Consider the following 23,953-nt stretch of genomic DNA (forward strand, 5'->3'; position numbering starts at 1 on the left):
CGTGGTGTTTGCTAGAGATATTTAGACAGAGTATGGCTGTTTGTGTACAGGTGGATGGGGTAGGGGTATCATGTGACCTCAACAATCGATTTAGAATTGCATTGTACCCTTCAATGCAATTAAGTTTATTAATACGGTGAAAATTCACAACAAATGTTGTCTCAAGGAACTTTACAAAGAACTTTTAACTGAATCTCAGCCGTAATGTGTGTGTGTGTTTATACCTGCTTGGACTGGTCATGAACTTGGTTTAATGTTGGCAGATCAGAGAGGTATTTTTCTAGTGTCTCTATACGTTGTTGTTTTTCTTGGTTCTTCTCACTCTCTCTTTGGCTCTTCTTTTTCAGACTAGTGATGTAACGATCCCTTGTCTTTATCTGTGCACAAATTAAGCTGATAGTTCAGACAGGTTACACAGACAACTACTCATGTAAGATTTAAAGTAAAAACAATGTACTATTTCTATAATAAATAGTGAATTCTTCCATGACAATAAACCATACCTTTTCTTCCAGTTTTCTGATCTCCTCTGTATATTTTAGGGTGACTTGCTTAAAAAACAGGTTTAAATGGAGCATCTCAAGCTCAGCCATTGCTAATTTCTTACTAAGCTCTTTATCACAACATGGCCTATCAGATGGTGGCTTGCAGGATGTTCTCAATGCTGACTCCTAAATGACAAACATTACTTTCTTTGTGAGTTTTGTAACAATTGTGAATTTGAATTTTTGAATATATGTTACCTCAGTATTTGGGTTGAGGGCATCAAATTGTCCCCTCTGGATGTGCAGGACCTGCTGTGCTCTATGCTCATTCTCTCTGATCCAGACATGTAGCTGCAGGATTTGCTTCTTTTGACTGAAACACATAATCACTTTGTTTCAATCACAGGGTTCATAAAGATTGTCATCTTTGGTTCCATTTTAAATGTAAAGTGTTAAATGTCTTACTGAGCTGGAGGGACAAACATTAAGGTCTATTATAGACAACACTGCAAGTGAAACATTGAGTACAGAAAGAACTAAAAAATCATATACCAAGTCAGTATTTTTATAATAACATAAAATTATTACAAAATAGGAAAAAACATTACTCCTGAGGAGGAGAAAACCAGGCAGGAATTCAGTAGCAAGAAAAAAAAAACCTAAAAGGAAATCACAGTAAACTCAGCTAATTATCTTCAATAAACCTCTAACTGATAAGAATTGTAGCAGTTGTAGCTGCATGATAGCTGCAGTACCTTTGTATCTCCAATTCTCTCTCCCTCAGCAGCTTCTCCTTAACCTTCAGCAGAGTGTTAACAGGAATGAAAGTTCCCATGAGCATCTGGTTGCACACAAACACATTAAACATATTAGTAGAGTCCCCAACTACACGATATCATGCTGGGTGTGGTGTGTGTGCACATCTGTGTGTGTGGGTATGTATATATATATATATATATATATATATATATGTATATATATATATATACACATATATATATATACACACATATATATATATTTATATATATATATATACATACATATATATGTATACACACATATATATATATATATACATATACATACATACATATATATATATACATATATATATACATATACATACAAGATTCATGATAAGAAGACATGTTGGTTTCATCATTGTCATATTCTTACCAAGTATAATATACTCCGTTTTGAGAATTTTCTTTTTTTTTTTATTAAATTTTTTTTGCAGCACTAGAGGCCTTTATTTTTCATTTATCGATAGTAAGTAGACAGGAGAGAGGGGCAAGGAGAGGGAGAGACATTTGGCAAAGGTCGCCGGGTCTGGGACTCCAACCTGGGACAGCCGCACTGAGGACTATAGTCTCTGCACATGGTTGAGCGCTTATCCCCTACACCACCGGCGCCATGCCCCAGTTTCGAAAATTTAATCTGGTACACAACTCATCTCTGCTTTTCGAGATTACTCATGGTTTTGCTGCCCCTCTTTTAAAAAAAATCCTATCCCTCAGCTCTGGGAAAACATCTCGATTTACTTGTTTAACTATTCGCAGTGAGTGTAGGGTTCCCAAATGTAGAACCACTTTTGGTAAAACAGCGTTCTTAAGTGTGGCCACACAGCAGTGGACTGCTTTGCCAATAGACTTATTGCAATGTACAGACTTTCATAAGTTCTCACACATGACAAACAAATGTCTTCTTTTAAATCAAACCTGTTCACACAATGTAAACTGATGTGTGTGGAGCCGCCTGCTTAGAGGTTTTGAGAGTATGGATGTGATGACTTGTTGTATAGACATTGTGTTTATCTGCCTGATAGTGTACAGGTCCTTCTCAAAATATTAGCATATTTTGATAAAGCTCATTATTTTCCATAATGTAATGATGAAAATTTAACATTCATATATTTTAGATTCATTGCACACTAACTGAAATATTTCAGGTCTTTTATTGTCTTAATACGAATGATTTTGGCATACAGCTCATGAAAACCCAAAATTCCTATCTCACAAAATTAGCATATTTCATCCGACCAATAAAAGAAAAGTGTTTTTAATACAAAAAACGTCAACCTTCAAATAATCATGTACAGTTATGCACTCAATACTTGGTCGGGAATCCTTTTGCAGAAATGACTGCTTCAATGCGGCGTGGCATGGAGGCAATCAGCCTGTGGCACTGCTGAGGTCTTATGGAGGCCCAGGATGCTTCGATAGCGGCCTTTAGCTCATCCAGAGTGTTGGGTCTTGAGTCTCTCAACGTTCTCTTCACAATATCCCACAGATTCTCTATGGGGTTCAGGTCAGGAGAGTTGGCAGGCCAATTGAGCACAGTGATACCATGGTCAGTAAACCATTTACCAGTGGTTTTGGCACTGTGAGCAGGTGCCAGGTCGTGCTGAAAAATGAAATCTTCATCTCCATAAAGCTTTTCAGCAGATGGAAGCATGAAGTGCTCCAAAATCTCCTGATAGCTAGCTGCATTGACCCTGCCCTTGATAAAACACAGTGGACCAACACCAGCAGCTGACACGGCACCCCAGACCATCACTGACTGTGGGTACTTGACACTGGACTTCTGGCATTTTGGCATTTCCTTCTCCCCAGTCTTCCTCCAGACTCTGGCACCTTGATTTCTGAATGACATGCAGAATTTGCTTTCATCCGAAAAAAGTACTTTGGACCACTGAGCAACAGTCCAGTGCTGCTTCTCTGTAGCCCAGGTCAGGCGCTTCTGCCGCTGTTTCTGGTTCAAAAGTGGCTTGACCTAGGGAATGCGGCACCTGTAGCCCATTTTCTGCACACGCCTGTGCACGGTGGCTCTGGATATTTCTACTCCAGACTCAGTCCACTGCTTCCGCAGGTCCCCCAAGGTCTGGAATCGGCCCTTCTCCACAATCTTCCTCAGGGTCCGGTCACCTCTTCTCGTTGTGCAGCGTTTTCTGCCACACTTTTTCCTTTCCACAGACTTCCCACTGAGGTGCCTTGATTCAGCACTCTGGGAACAGCCTATTCGTTCAGAAATTTCTTTCTGTGTCTTACCCTCTTGCTTGAGCGTGTCAGTAGTGGCCTTCTGGACAGCAGTCAGGTCGGCAGTCTTACCCATGATTGGGGTTTTGAGTGATGAACCAGGCTGGGAGTTTTAAAGGCCTCAGGAATCTTTTGCAGGTGTTTAGAGTTAACTCGTTGATTCAGATGATTAGGTTCATAGCTCGTTTAGAGACCCTTTTAATGATATGCTAATTTTGTGAGATAGGAATTTTGGGTTTTCATGAGCTGTATGCCAAAATCATCCGTATTAAGACAATAAAAGACCTGAAATATTTCAGTTAGTGTGCCATGAATCTAAAATATATGAATGTTAAATTTTCATCATTACGTTATGGAAAATAATGAACTTTATCACAATATGCTAATATTTTGAGAAGGACCTGTATTATATTTAGTAAAATGGTGTCAGTGTGTTTTAAAGTGTTTTTTTTGTTTTGTTTTTAGTTGCATTTTATATTTATTGAATAGCATCCGGCTGTTTTTTTGTATTTATTTATATTTTGTTTTGTTTGTATGTACTAGATGGGGCAGGGACTACAGGTGGAAATTAGCACTTACAGCTTTAACCTAATACAGTGCATCTCTCCTCTAATGGTTAATGTATACTGTATATTGTCCCTGTTTTAAATAAATAAATAATAATTATTATTATTATTATTGCCATACTGATAATGTTAACTTCACCAGGTTCTTCTCTCTGTCTTTCCTATTGTTCACTATAGTGCCCTGAAGATAAAAGTTTGTGGAGAGTCTAAATTCCAGTTATTTCCATCTAGCTTAATAACTTACATTACAACAATTTAACATTGGTACTAAACAAAGAGGCAGTAAAATACTGTTAAGTATTTAAGATTACGGATTGTAAACATTTATCAAACATTATAATTAAAAAAATAATCAGCAGTAATACATTCTAACCAAAAATTATTTATTACAAATAGAGATCAGAGATACACTCTGGTGTTATTAATCGTTTCACCAACTGGTGTGGAACACTGAACTTATTTTGACAGATAATAACTCTTACCCAAAATAAACACAAATAAACACAAATTTCTCATCATTAATAGAAGAGAATAATGATGCGTTCAGACCAAACGCAATTTCAGCGTCAAAAGGCGTCCAACGCCTCAAGTTGGACGCTTGTGCACTTTGAAGTCAGACGCTCTAGATGCGTGTCAAAAATGCTCTAGACGCCTCTGAGCAAAGTGTGGACAGACGCGCTTTGGGACCCAGCGGGCATTCAACTGATATTAGTGTTGTTAACTCACCCGAGAATCAGCATTGAAATATCAACCATTTTTGAGTTGTATGTCTTATCAACATTATTTTTACAAACATGACTTTTGTAAATTTTGCTGAAATATGTCAGTTGAACATCGTTCCAACATCCAAACAATGTTGATTAATTAACCGTTGAAAAAGTGTTCATACATGAATGATGATGCAATTTTAAAAGCTCAACTCTGAATCTGATGTTTGAATCGAGTCATGATAAAGCCCTTTCTTCATCTAGCGGCGTAGTTTTTTTTCTTTCTCCCGGTGTACTTTGGCAACAGTGGCAGTGGGAACAGTCCGTTTGCACATATGTCAATGGGAGCAACGTCTGATTGGCCATATTTGAACATCGTTCAAACGCAATTGGTGAACGGTGTGTCTGTCAACAGTGTGGAGGCAACAACCGCTTGCGCATTGGTGAAGTAGATGCGTCCTCTTTGTCAGAGATTTGGGCGGCTTGACCGGTTTGGACCGTCTGTATTGGCGGTAGCTACAACAGCAGTAAGTAATGTTTTGTAAATCACATTTCATAATAACCCCATGACATTATGTAAACTTTGAACGGTTAATTTTGGGCATACAGTCAACAGCAGCATTTACCAACGACCTACTAGCACTGTTGCAGGTAAGTCAGGTGGTATTGGGGTCAAATTTGACTCCAAAACAGTCTAACTAGATTTTGGAGGGCGTTGATGCTGCAGATCTGGTCAAAATGACAACGGCTGCATAAGTATCTTTATTCATTTTTTTGCTTTAGAGTATTGTGGTCCAGGTAATATGAACAACACAAACTACGTGATCCAGTAGTTTTGATAAGTTGAAGAACATTTATGGAAATGGAGTAAACTTGACAAAATGGTCCCTCACACACCCCCTTGCTCACTCTTTGCCATATTTTCATAATGAACTAGATTGCACTATAACATTTTAAGATAAATCTGCTTTATGATGGCCAAAATGAGCCTCAGAGGAAGTGGGAAGATTGCCTTCATGACGACTCAATTGTACAAGATAATACACGGTGAGTTTTCTTTAACTTAGTAGCTTAGAGGGTAAATTGTATGACGTATATTTGTTTTCTATCTTGTGAAGAATTCTGAGTCTTCTCTGTGAGAGCTGCTATATAAATACGTAGAATTTACTTACAATAATTGAATATGGTAAGCAGAATAATTCATAAGCAAATCATTTTTATTTGGACTCTACAGAGCATGCTCTAAATTTTATATATTAGCCCTGTCTCATCATCCTATGTTCAATGTGCTTTGATAGATAATGCAGTAACATAAGGCAATTTGGTGTGTGTTGGTATTTTGTTGCTATTGAGAGGCTAGTGTTTGCTAATATTGATCTGATGTTTTTCTTCCCCTCTTCAGACACCGTCTTCCTCTCATTCAACACAATGACAACCAGACTGGATAAGTATATTTCAAAATCCTCGAAGTATGCACGAGAGAGGATGGGAGGCGAAGGCCAAAAGAAGTAGGGAAGATTCCCTGCCCCTGTTCAGTGTTGCCCATTTTGCCATTTTCATCATAAAACAGTTTGAAAGTTGCAGAACAGTTTTCCCCAGAACATACTACATTTTGGTTTTTCACTACATACTGTGTTTTGTTAACTGCTTAAATCTAATATGTTGCACCAAATAACATTTATTGTGTTTATTAGTGTTTCAAAAGATATGGACTTGAAAGCATAGATTTCTTCAGTTGCTAAAAGCCGAAGCAGAAATGGGTAAGATTTCCCTCCAAGCTTCAATGTTGGGCTATTTTTTTATTATATTCTAAAATAATAAAGTAGTTTCTAATATTATGAAAAGTATTTTTTGTTTTTTTAATCTCCCTGGTTTCGGATTGGATTCTTCCTATCTGACTGTGTATTGTGAACATGTAAAGTAGATTAAATTATTTTCCAGACAAAACATTTTTATGATTGCTATGTCTTGGGTAGTAAAGATAGAATTGTGTCCAATTAGGAAGGCATGCTTTTTTATATGGTGAGATTAAATACATCACTTGGAAAAATTTAAACTTGGTTCCAATACAAAACAAAGACTGTACAAATAATTATTTTGTTTCAGGTCAGTGTTCTGCAAATATTAATGTATCAATTTCAAGGTGTTTGCTGTGGAGCTATATGGTTCAGCACATCAATACTTAGGTTAAAACGGTGGATAAAAATATTTTCTGTGTCAAACTATGTTAAAAGGCAGGACTTAATAGTAATTATGAAATTTCCACAATGATTAGTATTCCAAAATCTAAACTAGAATCAGTATTGATTTAATATTGGCAACATGTCATGTTGCTTCGACGCTAATTAGATTTACAAAATCTAAATAAAGATTGACATTGACTCAATGTTGGCAAATTAACCAATGTTGAGAAACGTGTCGTAGAAATGACGTTGCTATTTCAACGTTGATTAGATTTGCAAAAGCAAAAACAAAATTCAACGGTTATCCAACACAAGTAGCTGATGTTGATTCAACAGTGATTCGACGTTAACAAGCCAGCTGGGGAGGAGCTACCCTTGGTTGTACCTGTCTCTTGTGTACAATGGCAGATGCAACTGAGTGTGGCTCGGCTTTATTTGCTGAATAATCACAGGACGGGCACAAACCGCGACAATAATGACCGCGGTGAAGTTAGTTTGAAGTTGGATATTGGATATTCAAGCTCCTCGGAGTTAGCGACATCTAGCTCACGGTTGATCCGATTCAGGAACTCAGATTTCGGCTAGCTGCTCTCTGTTGCTCCCTCTTCTGACGCGCGATGGTTCACTTAGGGACTGTCAATAAGTTTCCGAACCAAACACTCTTGGGAAATAAAAATAAATAAATTCCTTGTCTTGTGACCAACTGAAACAAAAACAATGGTAAATCATGCTGTTAGATTACATAGATGAGGCACACACATCTTTATTCTATTTTAAGCCTTTTTACATTTTTAAGTAATTTTGTGGGTCAAAAATTAGCATTTTTCTTTAATAGCTTACAGGTCATGTGACCCACTGACACAAAATCTGTCTGAAATTGTCCTACAGTGGATAGATGAGGCACATGCATTTTTATTCCATTTTAAGTCTTTTTACATTTTTTTGGAATTTATTTGGTCAGAAATTGTGATTTTTCTTCAATAGCTTCCAAGTCATGTGACCCACGAACACAAAATCTGTCTGAAATTGTTCCACTACAATGGATACATGAGGCAAACTCTCTTTTTTATCTGATTTTAATGCATTTTCTATTTTTTATCAATTTCTTTAATCACAAATCATGATTTCTTCAATAGCTTTTAGGTCATATGACCCAATGATACAAAACTAATGTGAAATCATTCTATTACAGGGAATAGATGAGACACTTCTTTTTAAAGAATTTTTGTAATCACAATTGATCATTTTGATAAACATAGGATTACAATACATACTGTGATCAGTTGCAAGAGTCAAAGCTTACAAGCAAATGTAAAACATTTATTTTAGCAGATCACACCTGCCTTTTTGAAACTGTCCAGCTTTACTGTATAAGTCTTCAATGCATGAAGCAGTTTCTTGGTATATCTGATTGTGAGTTAATCTTACTTTGGAAAAAGAGGGGCACAGTGTTCGTCCATCATTCAGAGCTATGCTCCTTTCGTCCACATCAACAGTTGACAGGAGAGGTATGTGTGTGATTGTATTTTTTAAGTTAATGTTTCACTTATTTGTCAACATGTACTTCATCATTTTAAAACTGATATCAACAAATGTTCTGATTTGCTGGCAAAGACAGTTTTAGCCACTTTAAATATTTATAAATTATTATGTTGCTTATGCAGAATATTGCAAGCCTGTTTAATGTGGCTGCCCATGCATCGGGAGAGGTGGACGCCAGTTACCACCTTAATCACTCCACAGCTGGTGGGATTCTGTTTGGTGACAGAACAGAGCTTCCTCCTCACATTTAACCAAAGAAAATATATATGTTTGTTCATTGTGATATTGTACCAATGTAAGAAGCAGAACTCTCACACATCAGCTGCTGAGTCAAACATGACTGGAAATCAACAAATCTGCTATACAAAAACAGTAATCCATTAGTGAAGAGTTTTAATAATACCTCTCTTTTAGAAGGTGTACTTGTCACTAAGGGTGTATTCACACCAGGAAAGTCCTTTGGTCCGCTTGTTTGGTCCGGACCAAAAGCAAACTTTATTTTTTTCATTTGGTGTGGTTTGTTTTCACATTGTACTTTTTGAAAGTGAACTATTACTTGTAAACGAAGCCACGCGGGTGACAATCATTGTTCCCATTGGACAGAAATGACAGAGGCGGGACAGAGCACAGACCCGGAAATTTAGGAAAACAGCTGTAGACGTGCTGCGTGCAGCTCCTCTGTTCTGCATATTTATGCCGTTATTACAGCTGCAATGTTATTGTGAGAGTAAAGAGCAGCTCATTCAACACAGACTTTGAGACGTTCCATTTATAATGTTGGAACCCCGTTGGAGAATGTGTGCTGAACGCCGACGTTCTCTACGTGCCTTGTCCCACAACAAACCGGTAGCGTTGCTAAGCAACACACAGTTTATCAGGTAGGATTACCTTACAACACACACCTTTGCTACCGGCTACGGTGGCTTTTTATGTCCAAAGAGACGTACGCTTTTTGTAGTTGGTTCGGATCGGGGCCGGTTTGTATTCAGACCATAAGCGAACCGCACCAGAGTCCGTTTGGAAGCGGACCGAGACCACCTCAAAAAGTGGGTCTCGGTCCGGTTGTGTGGTCCGGATCAGGGTTCGCTTGAGTGTATTCACACCTGTGCAAAAGGTCCGGACCAAGGAGGGAAACAAACTCTGGTCCGTTTAAAGCGGACCAAAAGTGGCAAGTGTGAATACACCCTAAAATAATGATCCGCAAAGTATTCACAGCACTGCACTTTTTCCACATTTAGTTATGTTACAGCCTTATTCTAAATATTGTCAATTTAATCTCTTTCATTGAAATTCTACACACAACACCTTATTATGACAATCTGAAAGAAGTTTGTTTGAGATTGTTGCAAATTTATTAAAAATAGAAAAGAAATCATATTTCCGTAAGTATTCAAGGCCTTTGCTTAACACTTTGTTGATCCATCTTTGGCCGCAGTTACAGCCTCAAGCCTTTTGAATATGACGCCAAAAGTTTAGCACACCAGTTTGGCCCATTCTTCTTTGCAGAACATCTCAAGCTCCATCAGGTTGGATGAGAGAGGTCTGTGCAAAGCGATTTTCAGATCTCTCCGGATGTTCCATCAGATACAAGTCTGGACTCTGGCTGGGCCACTCCAGGACATTCACAGGGTGGTTCTGAAGCCACTCCTTTGAGATCTTGGCTGTGGGCTTCGGGTCGTTGTCCTGCTGAAAAATGAACCGTCGCTCCAGTCTAAGGTCAAAAACACTCTGGAGCAGGTTTTCATCCAGGATGTCTCTGTACTTTGCTGCATTCATCTTTCCCTCTATTCTGACTATTCATCAGAACCAAGTACAAACCTCCGCTCGAACCAGGTCCAAAGTCTATCAGAACTATGTGAAAACTATCAGAACCAGGAAGAAAACTCTACCAGAACCAGGTCCAAATCTCCTTCAGAACCACGAGGAACCTTCTATCAGGACCAAGTCCAAACTGCATCAGTACCAAGAGGAATTCCCCATCAGAACCTGGTAGAAATATCCATCAGAACCAGTTAGGAACACTCCATCAGAACCAGGTCCAAATTTATCAAAACCTCACCAGTAAGAAAGCACCACTCTGTGACTTACGATGGTAAGACCATCTTCATAGGTCCCAGGGGAGCAACAAAACAGCAGCCACTTGATGTCAGATGCTTAAACAGCTTCTACTGCTGTACTAATCATTTAAAGGGCAATTTCATAGATTTTTGCATATGGGCTGTACGAAGCATTATAAATGGACTGAGTTAATTTTAGCCAACATGCTATTCTTACTACATTGACATTTAGGTAGCCTTAGCATTTTAGCTAATTTCAGCTTTTACACCGCTTTTTGCATACTAGTAGGGGTAAATGAATGTCAGCCTTCAATGAAGTAATAGCCGATGTAAAAGTAATGTTAGTATTTTAGCTTCTCTCTTTCTATCCCTCTGCTTCTGTCCCTCCCTTTTCTTGTCTCTTTTTCTCCTTTCTGCCTCTTTCTACTCTTTCTATTCTTTTTGCTTCTTTCCCCCCTTTTTCCTTTTTCTCTTTCTATCCTTTGTGTTACTTTCTCTTTTCTGCTTTTCTCTTTCTTGTGTTCTTTGATCATTTTTACTTTTTCAAATTTCTTTAGCATGTTCTGCTCCCTTCATTCAGCATTCACATTTTCTGCTTCTTTTTAATCCTCTTTCTCTTCTTTCTGCCTCCTTCTATTTCATATGTTCTTCAGCTAATTATCGCTTATTACTTTTTGACATTTTTTTTAGCATCTTCTGCTTCTGCCATTTTTCTAGTTCTGGTTGCTTCTGTACACTTTTTGATTCGCTTCTCCTTCTGCATACTCTGTGCTATTTTAACCGTTTAAATTTCACAATATTCAGCCCTTACAGATCATTCCGGCTATGACTTTTGGTATTTATACCTTTTGTACTTTTTAAAATATTCAGCTTTTTATGAATTTTTTGCTCCCATTGGAATGAATGGAAAACAGCAAAAATTCTGCTAAAACTTTACTGTATTTGCCATTTAACTACTTCTGCATACTTTCAGCTAGAAACCCCATTCAACTTTTAAAATGCTTTCACAACCCCCTGCTATTATTGTTTCATTCAACTTTTTGATAATTTTTATAGTTTTTCAACCAGAATAAGAAGACGGAATAATAAAGAATAAAGAAAAACAGGATCTCAATAGTGTGAATGCCTACAGCATTCACACAATAATAAACTGAATCTGACTGCACTGTTTGATAGTTAGAATTAATTGGAATGTATGTACCCGACTTGAAGTCTGTATGATTTGATTGAATTAACTTTGTAAAGTGCCTTGAGACAACGTATTGTGAATTGTACTCGTACTTGTCTTCTACCGCTTCATCCAGGACCGGGTCGCGATGGCAGCAGACTCAATAGAGACACCCAGATGTCCCTCTACCCAGACACTTCCTCCAGCTCCTCGAGGGGAGCCCAAGGTGTTCCCAGGCCAGCCGAGAAACATAGTCCCTCCAGCGTTTCCTGGGCCGTCCCCAGGGCCTCCTCCTGGTGGGACGTCCCGTGGTGGGACACCTCCCGTGTTCTGAATTGGCGCTATATAAATAAAACTGCTCTATTTCTCCTTATTTTAATTACTTTTATAACAGTATTATTATTACCTGGTTAGGTCCGGATTCCTGATGCAACGGTGAGAGACCATCAACACCATAGTCTTCTGTCCATGGAGCAATGTTCTGACCAGGTTCACTTCTATTTTCCAGTTTGGGCTGGTACCCCAACTGCCTAGTCAGCCACATCTGTGTTCGAACAGCTGGCTGAACGGGCGTACCTCTATCAGAACTCTGAGGCACAGGCCAGTCAGCCCAGTGGGATGAATGGAGGCCATATACTTGTTGACCTTCCCCAGAAGATTCGGCCTCATGTGGACTATAGCAGTTTAAATTGTATTTACCTGGAGAAGAATGAGATGAGGAGGGTGACAGGTCTGTTTTCAAACCAGTAGATCTACTGTTATGCTTGTACCCATAGCAGGGGTTGGCATCAGTAGATCTCTGCAGCAAGCTATTGCAGATCAGGGTAGAAGATAAAGGTAAGTAAAGGTTGATATTTGAATCCCTACTTTTTTTTCTATAACCATGAAGTACACCTCTATCCAGTGAGCCCTCACTACCTGGGCTGTAACAATAGTTGGATGTCTTCATGGAGTTCTTTTCAGCCCCTGACGACAGCTTAGTAAAAGAGGAAGACCTTCTGATGGGTTGATGCCCGTTCATGTCCATACTGCTTAGTGCTTCTACAGGAGATGTGGCTGGCTTATTAATGTGCAAAGACCTGTTCCAGTGGTCCGGGCTATGTAGAAAAGAGGGCGTTTTTAGTATTCTTGGTGAGGACGAAGGAGATGACATGGCAGGAGCAGAAGGGACGCCATCTTCTTCCTTGTTTAAGTTATGTTGTGACAGAGGAAGGAAAAACAATGGAGTTGTATTGGAACTGGAGTCATCTGTTGACACAAAAGCACATTATATTACAGAGTGTTTTTGATTTGAGCATATGAATAGATAACAAGTTAAACAGCATTATTATAAATATATAGTAAGCATGACAACATAAAAAGCTTAGGGGTGTAGACACTGTGTTCACTGTGAGCCCTGATCAGGTGTTTTGATATTAAGTTATGTCTAAGACAAGAATTCCCTCTGAAAGGTTAGGTATGTAAAACTGCATACAATTATAACAGTGCATTTGTGATCCTCCTATTACAAACATGAAGCAGAATTTGCATGAAAAAGCCCATAAGGTTTGCTCCCCTATGTGTGACTTCTAAGGTATAGGTTTAAATTCTATCACTGCCTTTTATACAAATGTCCGAGGAAATTCCGTGGAAAGACTATGCTGAAAACTTTCCTTTTTATTAAAGCTTATAGTTAGAATAGGTTTGGTTATCCGAAGTTTCTGTATCTCTGTAGTTATGGTTCTGTGTTTAGGTGTTACACTTTCCTCGAAGGGGGCATCTGCTGAGCTACAGCTGCCAACAATTTTATGTTCTCCTTCTACAGATGATAAACATGGCCCTGTCTTTAACATCATGAGATGTGTTTGAATTCATGCGCAGGTACACTTTCATACATCTGAATTTTTTTGTGCATACGCATTTTTGTTGATTTTAGTGTACGTCAGGTTGTAGTAAGAATTCCATTGCTGGTCCATTAGGTTCTAAACCTAAATAAATTTAACTATACAAATTAACACACCACAGATTCCATAATGAAAATAAAACAGAAAAACAGTTTGTGAAAATATAAGCATGCTCCATGATTCCTGTAGAAGCACATTTGGTAAGGATAGCAGGGCATAGTCTTGAGTTGTGGTTTAAAAACAATGCACCATTTCCTGTTTTCATTCTGGGAGACTGATTTTCATTTACTCACTGATCATAATCCAAACTGTTCTGCTGGCACAGCTGCACCAGGCTCTGTACTACTTTAACTAAACTATAGACAGATTTAACAAAACCTTTGAAACCACTGCCTTTCTCAGTGACCATTTTGTTGTTCAAAATCCATTCAATGAAAAATACAATTCATGCTGAGCAACTGAAATTGTTCTGTTATTGAAAGAAACTGAACCTCATTTATGTTGATTTATACCCTTTTTTTAGTATCTACTCTACTCGGGTCTGGTCGGCATTTTGGTTTGTTTTCCATTACAATGGAGTACCATCTTAATGTGGGCGGAGTTGTCAATAGCAAGGCTGTCAAAAGCCTTGACTGCTGCTCAGTCTATGGCTGTTTTCAGACTCAGAGTGAAAGAAGAAAACCAGAGAAGACTGTGGGCAGCAAGAGAAAGCACTCTAGATAAGTACAAAAAAGGGGAAAACTGGGTTTCCATTACAAATATGCGGCAAACTTTGTCGATATTCTGCTAATGTCGAAAAAACACAATTTCGCAATGGTGGTGTTTCCATTAAAGAAGAAATGCAATTAAAATCATTCGTAAAAAAGCTTGCAAATACAATAACATCATCCTACAACTTCCTGACGATTTCTTCATCTTTTTTGTTAGTAGTAACATCCAGTTGTTGATCACGTAACTTGTGTTATGTGAAAATGTGTTTCAATTGTAATTTTGCGAAATACACCAATTTCAATATGGCCAAAAAACCACCTCATCATGGCGCAAAAAACTTTTTATTGAAAAACGGGAGTTTTTTGAAATTGTCGTGTTTCCATTAAAAAAATGTATGTTTGTATTTACAATTTGTGCAATTTTTTGGTCAATGGAAATGCAGCTATGGAACGCTATCAAACTGAAGGGTACATGCTAAAGGACATGTGAGGTTAAGCTAACTCTACCTAATGCTAACTTGCTATAGTGGTCATATACACAATTAGCCGACGGTACAACAATTTAACGGTTGAAGATATTAGTTATTATAATATGTTTGCTGTGACTAGCGACGCCGCCCCCAACCCAATCAGTGACCGAAAGTCTTTGGACGTTGTGCTCTCAGCACAACTAAAATGCGAGTAGGGCTGTAACCCAAACCAAACTGAGTAGGGACTAGTGGAAAGGGGGCAATAGAAAGGGTGTTATTTGTCAGTGCACAACATGAATGTTTGACAACAAGTTTATACAAAAATGTGTGTTGTTTCTGTCCACCAGTGCTGTACAAATTAGTTCAAATTTCCTTCCTCATTTATTGGACGTTTTAACTCTCAAACAAAAATACCAGCTTTTCTGCACACTGATATTATTACCACACTGTTGCAACTGTAAAATTATTAAATCATTTCATTAAACTGAATCAAATTGAAATAAAGTTTACTTTTATGCCAGCCAGTCTTTCTTGATGTACACCTAATATTCAGGTCCAAATCAGGTCTAAATGTAATCCTAACATTGACTAGTGCATGCTAAAATCCAATCTCAGCTCTGTGGGTTGTTAAAGAAACATTTATAGAACTGAAGTTTTTCTTCAAGCTGATGTGGTCCTGGGTCAAATAGAAATTTTGTTTGGTCTGTTTCAGATAGCAGCAAGGATGCTGTCATGCCTGAGTATGGTGGGACGATTCCCTAAAATGTGGCAGAATGTCTTGTTTCATGCAATCTGAAAAGTAGAAGATATGAAAAGTAGAAGATATGCACAATGTTTTAATGAGAACACAGCATCCCTGTTAAGTTACAGTAACTATAACACTATTTTGTGGTTGACTGAGTTTCTACAACACTTTTACTTAGACTTGAAATACAGTAAGGCATGAAAACCCACCTTCCAAACTCTCGGAGCAGTAAGTACCAATTCCTGTATCACTGCTGTCAGACACAGTGCTTTGTCTTCGTCCATCAGAAATCCTGCTTCCAGACCAAGGGAGGCTACTGAACCAGGTTGATTTGTGTCCCGGAACCCATCCAACAGAGTCACAACTGGGCCCTGAAATAACAACCCAAAATCTTAAATGTTTGAAACAAACTGGGGTTTCCCAGTGGGCCAACTGACTAGTATGTTATATGGTTGTTGATACCCAGACAAGAGAAATACTCATAGGATAATTTGTTAATATAACTTTTTCTGCTGTCACAAATAAGATGTTGACAATGATTTGAATATTTTTCTTGTCACAATAATGCAGGGACTCCCTGTATTGCAAAGGGTTTTTTAGTAAATGGCATACAGTAGGTGGTCGCAGACAATTCTACCACAAATAAATTATTAGAGTAGTAGCTTTATTCAAGGGGGTGGTTTTTCATTACAGGATATTAGAAGATATGTGGGAAAGATTGTAGATTTCAAAAGCTTATCTTAAGGATGATAAATCCATCCCTGTTGTGTGTTGAGTTGCCATATTTTTTGTTTAAATAAAAATAGGATTTTAGTAGAGTTGCATGGTGGAATTGTTGTTGCTGGTGACACCTCACAGCTGGCATTTGGAGTTTGCATGTTGGTCAGGTGCATTTATGGTTTCATCCCAGTGTTCAAAAACCATGTTAACAGGTTAAAAAAAATATAATATATATATGTATATATATATAGTAGCATTTTTAGACTAAAACCAGTATGGAGCTAAATTGGGGCCATAAAGTTTGTCCGAAAACATTTTTTTGGAAACTGAAAAAAAAGGATTTGAAACTGAAAAGTAATTTTGCAACTGAAAAAAAAGATTTGACACTGAAAAATATTTTTGAAACTCAACAATATTTTTGAAACTAAAAAAAAAAGGATTTGAAACTGAAAAACAAAAGATTTAAAACTGAAAAGAAATGTTTAAAACAACTTTTCAGATTCAGATTTATTTTTCAGTTTCAAACTGCTGCTCCCTCAGTGTGGGGGTGGGACATAGATGGCATGGGGTGTGGAATGACTGACAGCTTAGGCGACTAAAGGAAATATTCCCAGGTGTTGCATTTAGGAACTGTGGGAACTAGAAATGTTTTTAAAACATCATCGATATTCTGTTTATGTGATTGGTTTTGAAAAATAACATGCTTCACTGATCCCACAAATATCATTTGAGAAATCATGATCTTGACAAATTTGCGCAGCATTTTCAGTCCGCGTTGGATATTCCAATGCTCTCAAAGTAAAGCGGAAGATCCACCAGACTGCAGCAGCGGCAGCCGGCTGGAGTAGGACCGTATGGCTTCCTCGTCGTCAGCGGACATAATAACAATTGCAAATACAACAAATAAAGATGGGGGCATCTTGTGGACACATTAAAAACACTAAAAAAAAGGGCATTACAGCAGGCAAAGAAAGTACCAAAGAAAACTCACCCAACAGTTTGCTTATAGCTTTGGAGTTGGAGTTGAAGGTGCCATTATACATCTACTTCAACAAACCCACTGTCATCTGGACAAAGCCAGCAGCACTGTGAGGATCATGTTCTTTGATTTCTCCAGAACATTTAACTCAATCCAACCTGATTTGCTTTGTCAGGAACTCCAGAAGACTCAGGTGGAGGCCTGAACAATCTCCCGTTTGTTCCATTGGCATAACTTTAAATTTTTTTTTAAAGAAACTGTAAATGTTGGTGGTTTGCCTCTGATCCATGTATTCAATATACATTTTCTAACTAAGAAAAATTTTTTAGCCCAGCTGCTCCCCCAAAACCTGAAGGATTTGGAGAAGATCTGTATGGAGGAGTGGTCTAAAATCCCTGCTGCACTGCATGCAAACCTCGTGAAGAGCTACAGGAAACATCTTATATCTGTAATTGTAAACAAAGGTTTCTGTGCCAAATATTAAGTTTTGTTTTTCTGATGCATCAAATACTTATGTCATGCAAGCTAATTACTTAAAAATCGTTTTCTGGATTTTTGTTTTAGATTTTGTCACTCATAATTAAAGAGTACCTATGATAAAAAATTAAAGACTTCTACATGGTTTGCAAGAGGGAAAACCTGCAAAATCGGCAGCGTATCAAATACTTGTTCTCCCCACTGTATGTGGTTTCTAGCTGTAGTAAGTGAGGCTGTGTGCTGACTCTTGATCCTTCCTCTTTTGGTCCAAAAATAATTATTATTACTTCAGTTGTGTTTTTATTCAACTGAAGAAAATTATATCACATCCCCACATTCATTTGTTCTATGCATCCAGTCAAAGCTGGTGACATGTAATGTAAAGCTGTGTATCTTTTGCATAGTTATGGTAATTAGGCCCAAGCAAGAGCTACTTAGGCCTGCTGTAATTGCTTCGTTTTTTATTCATCCATCAAATGAATTGAGTTTTTGGAGTCCTAAACATATACAAAAACTCACTGTATTTTGCACGGTTGTCAGTCCTGGTTTAAAATTACCTACTTGAAGGGTTTAGAAAAGGTCGCAATAAAAATAGGTCAATAGTGCCCCCCTAAACTGAACTTTGGTCTACTGGTACAGATTTGAAATTTGATACACACGTAGAACCTTCCAAAACAAGCAAAAAAGTCAATGGGAGGTATGTCCCAAAACAAATAGGAAGTCGGCCGTTTTAGGTCAAAAGGTCATTTTGACATTTAATTCATGGAGAACCTTGACGAACTCCTAGGGATCTTGAGCTATCAGCTTCAAATTTGGTCAGTATGCCCTTAAAGGCATGGTGGATCAAAGGTTGTACAATTCAAGAGTTTTTGAGAATGTTGAAGGGGCAGGGCCAGGCTTCAAAGTTTGCCTTCTTGCCAAAAAATTCAAACAGCTATAACTTTCATATAGAAAGGCTGAATTAGACCAAACTGGATATGATTTATCCCTTTCAGGTAACCAACAGTCCTATTTGTTTAAATTATGACATCATCAAAGCTAGGCACCCTGAGAACAGGAAGTCACTTATTTTGCTTTGAAAGTTTCCTCTCTGACCCTCTTGACCCAATCAACTTGAAAGTGTGTCAGAAGACAGGAAAGAAGTTGGCCTAACTTGGTTTGGAACACAGCGACTGTATGCTGGAAGGTGTGGCCGCAGTGGTGCGGTGAAGTGCGACATCACACCGTGGCCATACGTTTGGCTCTAATTTCGACATATATCATTTAATCCGGACAAAATTCGAGTTGATCAATTTTAGTCCAGCCCCCAACAGATATCGGGTGAAATAATTGGTGGCCGTAGCCTAATTCCTACACAGCATCCCCTAGAAGATATAAAAAAGTCAGCCCCAAGCCATGCTTTGACTGAGGATTATGAAATTTGAAACACATATGTAACTTCTCAGGACCTACAAAAAAGTCTCTTGGACCCATTGCCTAAACCCCACAGGAAGTCGGCCATTTTGAATCAAAGCTGCCGTTTTTCTATTATTTACACACATCGAATCTGAGAAAACTTCTCTACAGCTTTTGACTTATACTCTTCAAAGTCACAAAATATACTCTCAAGGCATTGGTGATCAAAAGTTATCAAAAGATTTTTGCTGCATGAAGGCATATGGGCGTAGCCAAGGCTCAAACTTTGAGTTCTTGCCATAAAAAACGAAACTGTCATAGCTCCCTCAAGGTACGTCGCAGAGACTCGAAAACTTCTAAGATGGATCTGCATACAACAGGAACTGTCATGTTTTACTATGGAAGGTCCACATTTTATCTCCCTTTCACCTAATCAACATGAAACACTCCCCCATGACAGTTAACATGATGGTCTAAGTTGGTCTCCAGTACAGAGAGGTTGGCTGGGTGTGGCCATGGCAGCGTGGCGGAATCTGACATCACGCCATGGCTTTACGTTTGGCTGTAGTTTACACATGCATGGTGTGATTTTTTCCAAACTGAGTATGATTCATCTTTATCATCCCCCAAACAGCTCTATTGGTTTACATTGGAATTTATATCAACAGCAACCCCAAGGAAACTTAAAACTATCTCCCTCATACATCACTGGATCCACCTCAAATTTGGACACATCGTCATGGACAAATGCTGAACACATTGGCACAGGCAATTGATGACATCACTTTAGCCCTGCCCACTTAGAACAGGAAGTCATGTTTCACTGTTGGATATCCTCTTTTTAAACTCTCACTCATTCAAGCTTCAAGCTGTTTTTCTTTGTCCTCCCCCAAGCAGCTCTGATGAATTACGTTGAAATTTGGGTCAACGGCACCCCCTTGGAAACCTTAACTGCAATATCTCCCTCAGACATCATCGGATCCACTTCAAATTTGGAACGCATCATCATGGACAAATGCTGAACATGTTTGTACAGTCAACTGATGACATCACTCTAGCACCGCCCACTAACAACCAAGTGATTCCAGCTTCTATCGGGAAGATCAGAATTTGCCCAAATTTTGAATGCTTCTCGCCAGAGCAGAACTTGGTATGACCAAAGATCAACCTAGTTGTGATGTGTGGATCCGAGCGGTGGCCTCATCGGTGGTGTGGAGGCGGCGATGCCAGGCTCCCGCGGTCGCTACACAGGCCACGCGGCACTGAGCTACTAGGGTTGCCCAATGCTGCTTGCAGCTTTAATTTATCTTGTTGTTTGTTATGATGTGAGTTGGGGGAACATGTAGATATTTATAATATGAGGGGTCCCCGGGTCCCTAGAACCTTGGGGAACCCTGCAAATGATTTTTGTCAACTCTGATGTAAAGTTACCTATTGACAAATATCAAGTTCCTATCCTTCAAGTAAGACTCAAACCAGCCAAGTGCTGTACCAGAAAGCCACTTCTCCAGTCGCTCTGGTAATATAACCTGATCAACAGTGTTGAATACTGCTCTAGGGTCCAATAATACTGTGGTTCTTCCACAGTCTGCATTTATGCAGATGTCATCAAACACCCTGACAAGGGCAGTCTCGGCACTGTGGTGACCACGGAAACCTGACTGAAAGGCGTCAAAGCGGCCAGTCATTGTTAAAAAGATTCTGCTCTCTTGGGGCTCCCTCATGGTATGCTTCAGGATCTCTGGGGTGTCCCTAATCTTGGTCAGTGCTGGGCAGGTGTGAACAATGGCAGAACAAGAGGGGACCAGTTGGGGACCTGGCTCCCAAGGGGGGATCGATGCTGGTGCCTTGGCACCCACACTCTTACCTTACCATACATATGCAACACCACACAGCAGTAATGTCATGGGGTGTTGAACTGTGGGACTTGTGGGTATGGGGGGAGCACCATGCAGTGCTCTGCCATATTTGGCCCATCCTGCACCTTAGGTTTAATGCACTAGAGATACTTTGGGCTTTGGGCTTGGGTAAAATCTGTTGTGAAAAAGCAGTGGGGTCTCCTTCACCTCAGCCACAACCCACTAACCAACACATCATTACTTAAAATGGTTTTAGGTCAAGCAAACACAGGTTATAATTACATCAATGTGACCTGCCTACTTTGATGTTGGATTGAATCTGGAATTAATAAAGTTAATCACACAATTCAGATGTTGTTTTGAGATAACCTTTTTCTAGAGCAAACCTGCCCTGGCACATGTAGGCAACAATCTGCTCCATATGTTATGCCTGATAGGACATATTAAAAAAAAACTTTTATCTTACTTGACATTTTGGCAGTCAGATTACTTTGTACAAACAAATGTATTCTGATGCCACTGTCTCCTGCATGAAGACGGCTAACTGGTACCAATGCTAACTACAAGCTCCGTTGGCAATTTTTTACTTGCCATATCTTAAGAATGTTGCAATTACTTATTTAAGAATTCAATCACAATTTCACCTTAAGTGATATTATCAGAATCAGAATCAGAATCACCTTTATTGCCAAGTTTGTACATACAAACAAGGACGTTGACTCCGGTACACTTTGCTCTTTTGTTCTGTTTTTGCATTACAGAATATACAAATTTACTATTTACAATGTACAATATACACATATCTAATAGAAAAGGTGCATTTGCAACATCTGTATGCTGTTGTTCTGTACTCTATTGAATTATTGTAAATATGAATCTGAGATTATTATTTAATATTTAATATTAATATTTTAATATTAATATTTTAATATTTTACCAAATAATATTCCGGTCTGTTAAGGATTGTCCTGTGAATACCAGCCCCATTAAGGCGATGGTATTAGGACAGAATAGAAAGGTGTGAGACGAGCTCTGGCATTATTGAACAGCATAAACTCTGCACACATATGGAATGAATTCACGCAATTTCTTAAAATACAAGAATTTATTAACAAAAATAAGTCAACTCAAAGTCAAACATATTTCAATCAACAAACTCTTTACTTTGCTAAAACAATCCAACTAAACTACCAAGCAGAATTAAAGAATAATTAAGACTAATGGGCTATGTACAATATAAACAAGTTGATTAAAGATGATTAGAAATCATGACCAAAAAGAGTGATGCAACATTATCATGCAATGTTTATGTTTGAGAACCAAGGATTATCTTGAAGAATCTGGAAGTGAAGTTAAGTTAGTTTTGGAACTAACTTAGAAAATAATCAGCAACATTTAGACAACCCTTCACAATGCAAGATCAGATTAAAGATTATTTTAATAAAATAATGTTTCAAATAATGATCTGCTGAATAAAACCAACCTCCTGGATGACTAATTCTCAACGGTGTCTAATTAACTGCCTTTATTTATTAAAATAATATTTGAAGAAATATTATTGAGTATTTTGGAAAAGAGCCAAATCTTTCTGGAGAAATGGGGCTTAATGGTGTTTACTTAGTTATCAACTCTAGCAAATGATGTTCAGGGACTATTATTCACTAGCTTGAAAACTAACAACCTTTCTGTTGACTAGCCTTAATGCTAGCACACGTGTTCTTACCGACTGGCCATTGGGCTAATAAAGAAGCTAGCTAAAGTGCTAAGCTAGAAGATAGCGTAGCACCAGAATCAACACATACCTTTAAAATACCAGGTTTACAATGCATAAGCGTGGACGTCGCGTTATGAGCAATGTTCCGGTTGAAACCACCCTTTAAATAAAGTTTATCTTAGCTTTAAAACATACAAAGAACCTAGAACCGGCGCGTGCCGTAGCTAACCTACTAGCGCTAAAGATAGCCAGGTTCCACAAAACAAACTTCATAACATGAAAACGTTTAGATCATTTCATGTTAAACCTATCTGTTAATCTGCCCAAACCCAACCTCTGACCATGGTGAGTAAACGTTGTCCAAGGGCGATGAAGTTCGAATAAACGTCCACAGTCAACAAGCGGTTGGTTTTCAGCTAACCTCTGCGTTCGCTCTGCAATAGCGTTAGCTCCGGAGGGCTGGGCGGCTGTTCAGTACCGTAACACGGTGGTGCAAGCCGTAGTCCGTCCTTGCGGCTCGGCTTGTAGAAACAGCTTCTCCACCGGGATCTCTCCTCGATACAGTTTTGCTTCTGTGGGGCCTCGAAGAGAAAATCTAAGCAACTCTTACACCTTAATTTCCCCGTTCATGAATGAAAATACCAGATACACATATGATCGATGATCGTATGGCTTTGGATCCAGTTGAATTTATGTATTTTTGCCAGCAAAAGACATCAGCGCGCTTTCCTCTCCTATCCGGTACCTCTGGAAGGCCGCGTGGAAGAGAAAGACTTGTGGAAAGGTGGGGGCTTTTATTTGGGTAATGGCGCCACAGGAAGTCCGCAGTTACCCTCTTTCCTGGCTGTGCTGGAAGATGGTTAATGGACTTTATTTTGAAAAGTTCCAGGAAAGTATGTACAGGAGTTTTAGTGTTGAAACCCATGGCTATGGTCCCAACATCCCCCCTTTTTAGTTCCGAAGAATGGGATGAAATCCAGTCTTTGAGGCTAACAATCCGTCCTCAGCCATGTGAAAAGAGTCACTGGGTTCCTGTAGCAAGGCAGAGTTCAACAGTTCATTTTGGTTCAGAGGTTAGTGTTTGGACAGGAGTGAGGCAGGCTTGGGCAGAGACTAATACTAATAAAATGTTTTAAAGAAAAACAAAAAGCAAAAATAAAAGTCATGTAATAATTTTCACACCATAATAATACTGCTTTTAACCCTTACTTTCTGAAGTTCAAACCATAAGAAAGAAAAAGATTAAAACAGAGTA

General features: G+C 38.7%; 1 protein-coding gene across 5 annotated transcripts in view; it reads right to left on the reverse strand.

Moving 5' to 3' along the window:
• Nucleotides 1-23,953, reverse strand: part of cep85l (centrosomal protein 85, like) — a 69,250-nt gene that overhangs the window by 22,536 nt on the left and 22,761 nt on the right. For 2 of the 5 annotated variants that reach the window (XM_047388654.1, XM_047388653.1), the window contains exons 2-7: nucleotides 15,764-15,925; nucleotides 12,153-12,994; nucleotides 1,241-1,326; nucleotides 744-858; nucleotides 504-671; nucleotides 225-377 (exon numbers count right to left, since the gene is read on the reverse strand). In XM_047388654.1, coding sequence (XP_047244610.1) covers nucleotides 225-377; nucleotides 504-671; nucleotides 744-858; nucleotides 1,241-1,326; nucleotides 12,153-12,994; nucleotides 15,764-15,925 — 1,526 coding nt within the window. The remainder of the gene's footprint in view (nucleotides 1-224; nucleotides 378-503; nucleotides 672-743; nucleotides 859-1,240; nucleotides 1,327-12,152; nucleotides 12,995-15,763; nucleotides 15,926-23,953) is intronic. The other 3 variants (XM_047388655.1, XM_047388657.1, XM_047388656.1) reach the window with 3 other exon arrangements.

Source organism: Girardinichthys multiradiatus, chromosome 15, assembly GCF_021462225.1.
Source record: "Girardinichthys multiradiatus isolate DD_20200921_A chromosome 15, DD_fGirMul_XY1, whole genome shotgun sequence".
Lineage (NCBI taxonomy): Eukaryota > Metazoa > Chordata > Actinopteri > Cyprinodontiformes > Goodeidae > Girardinichthys > Girardinichthys multiradiatus.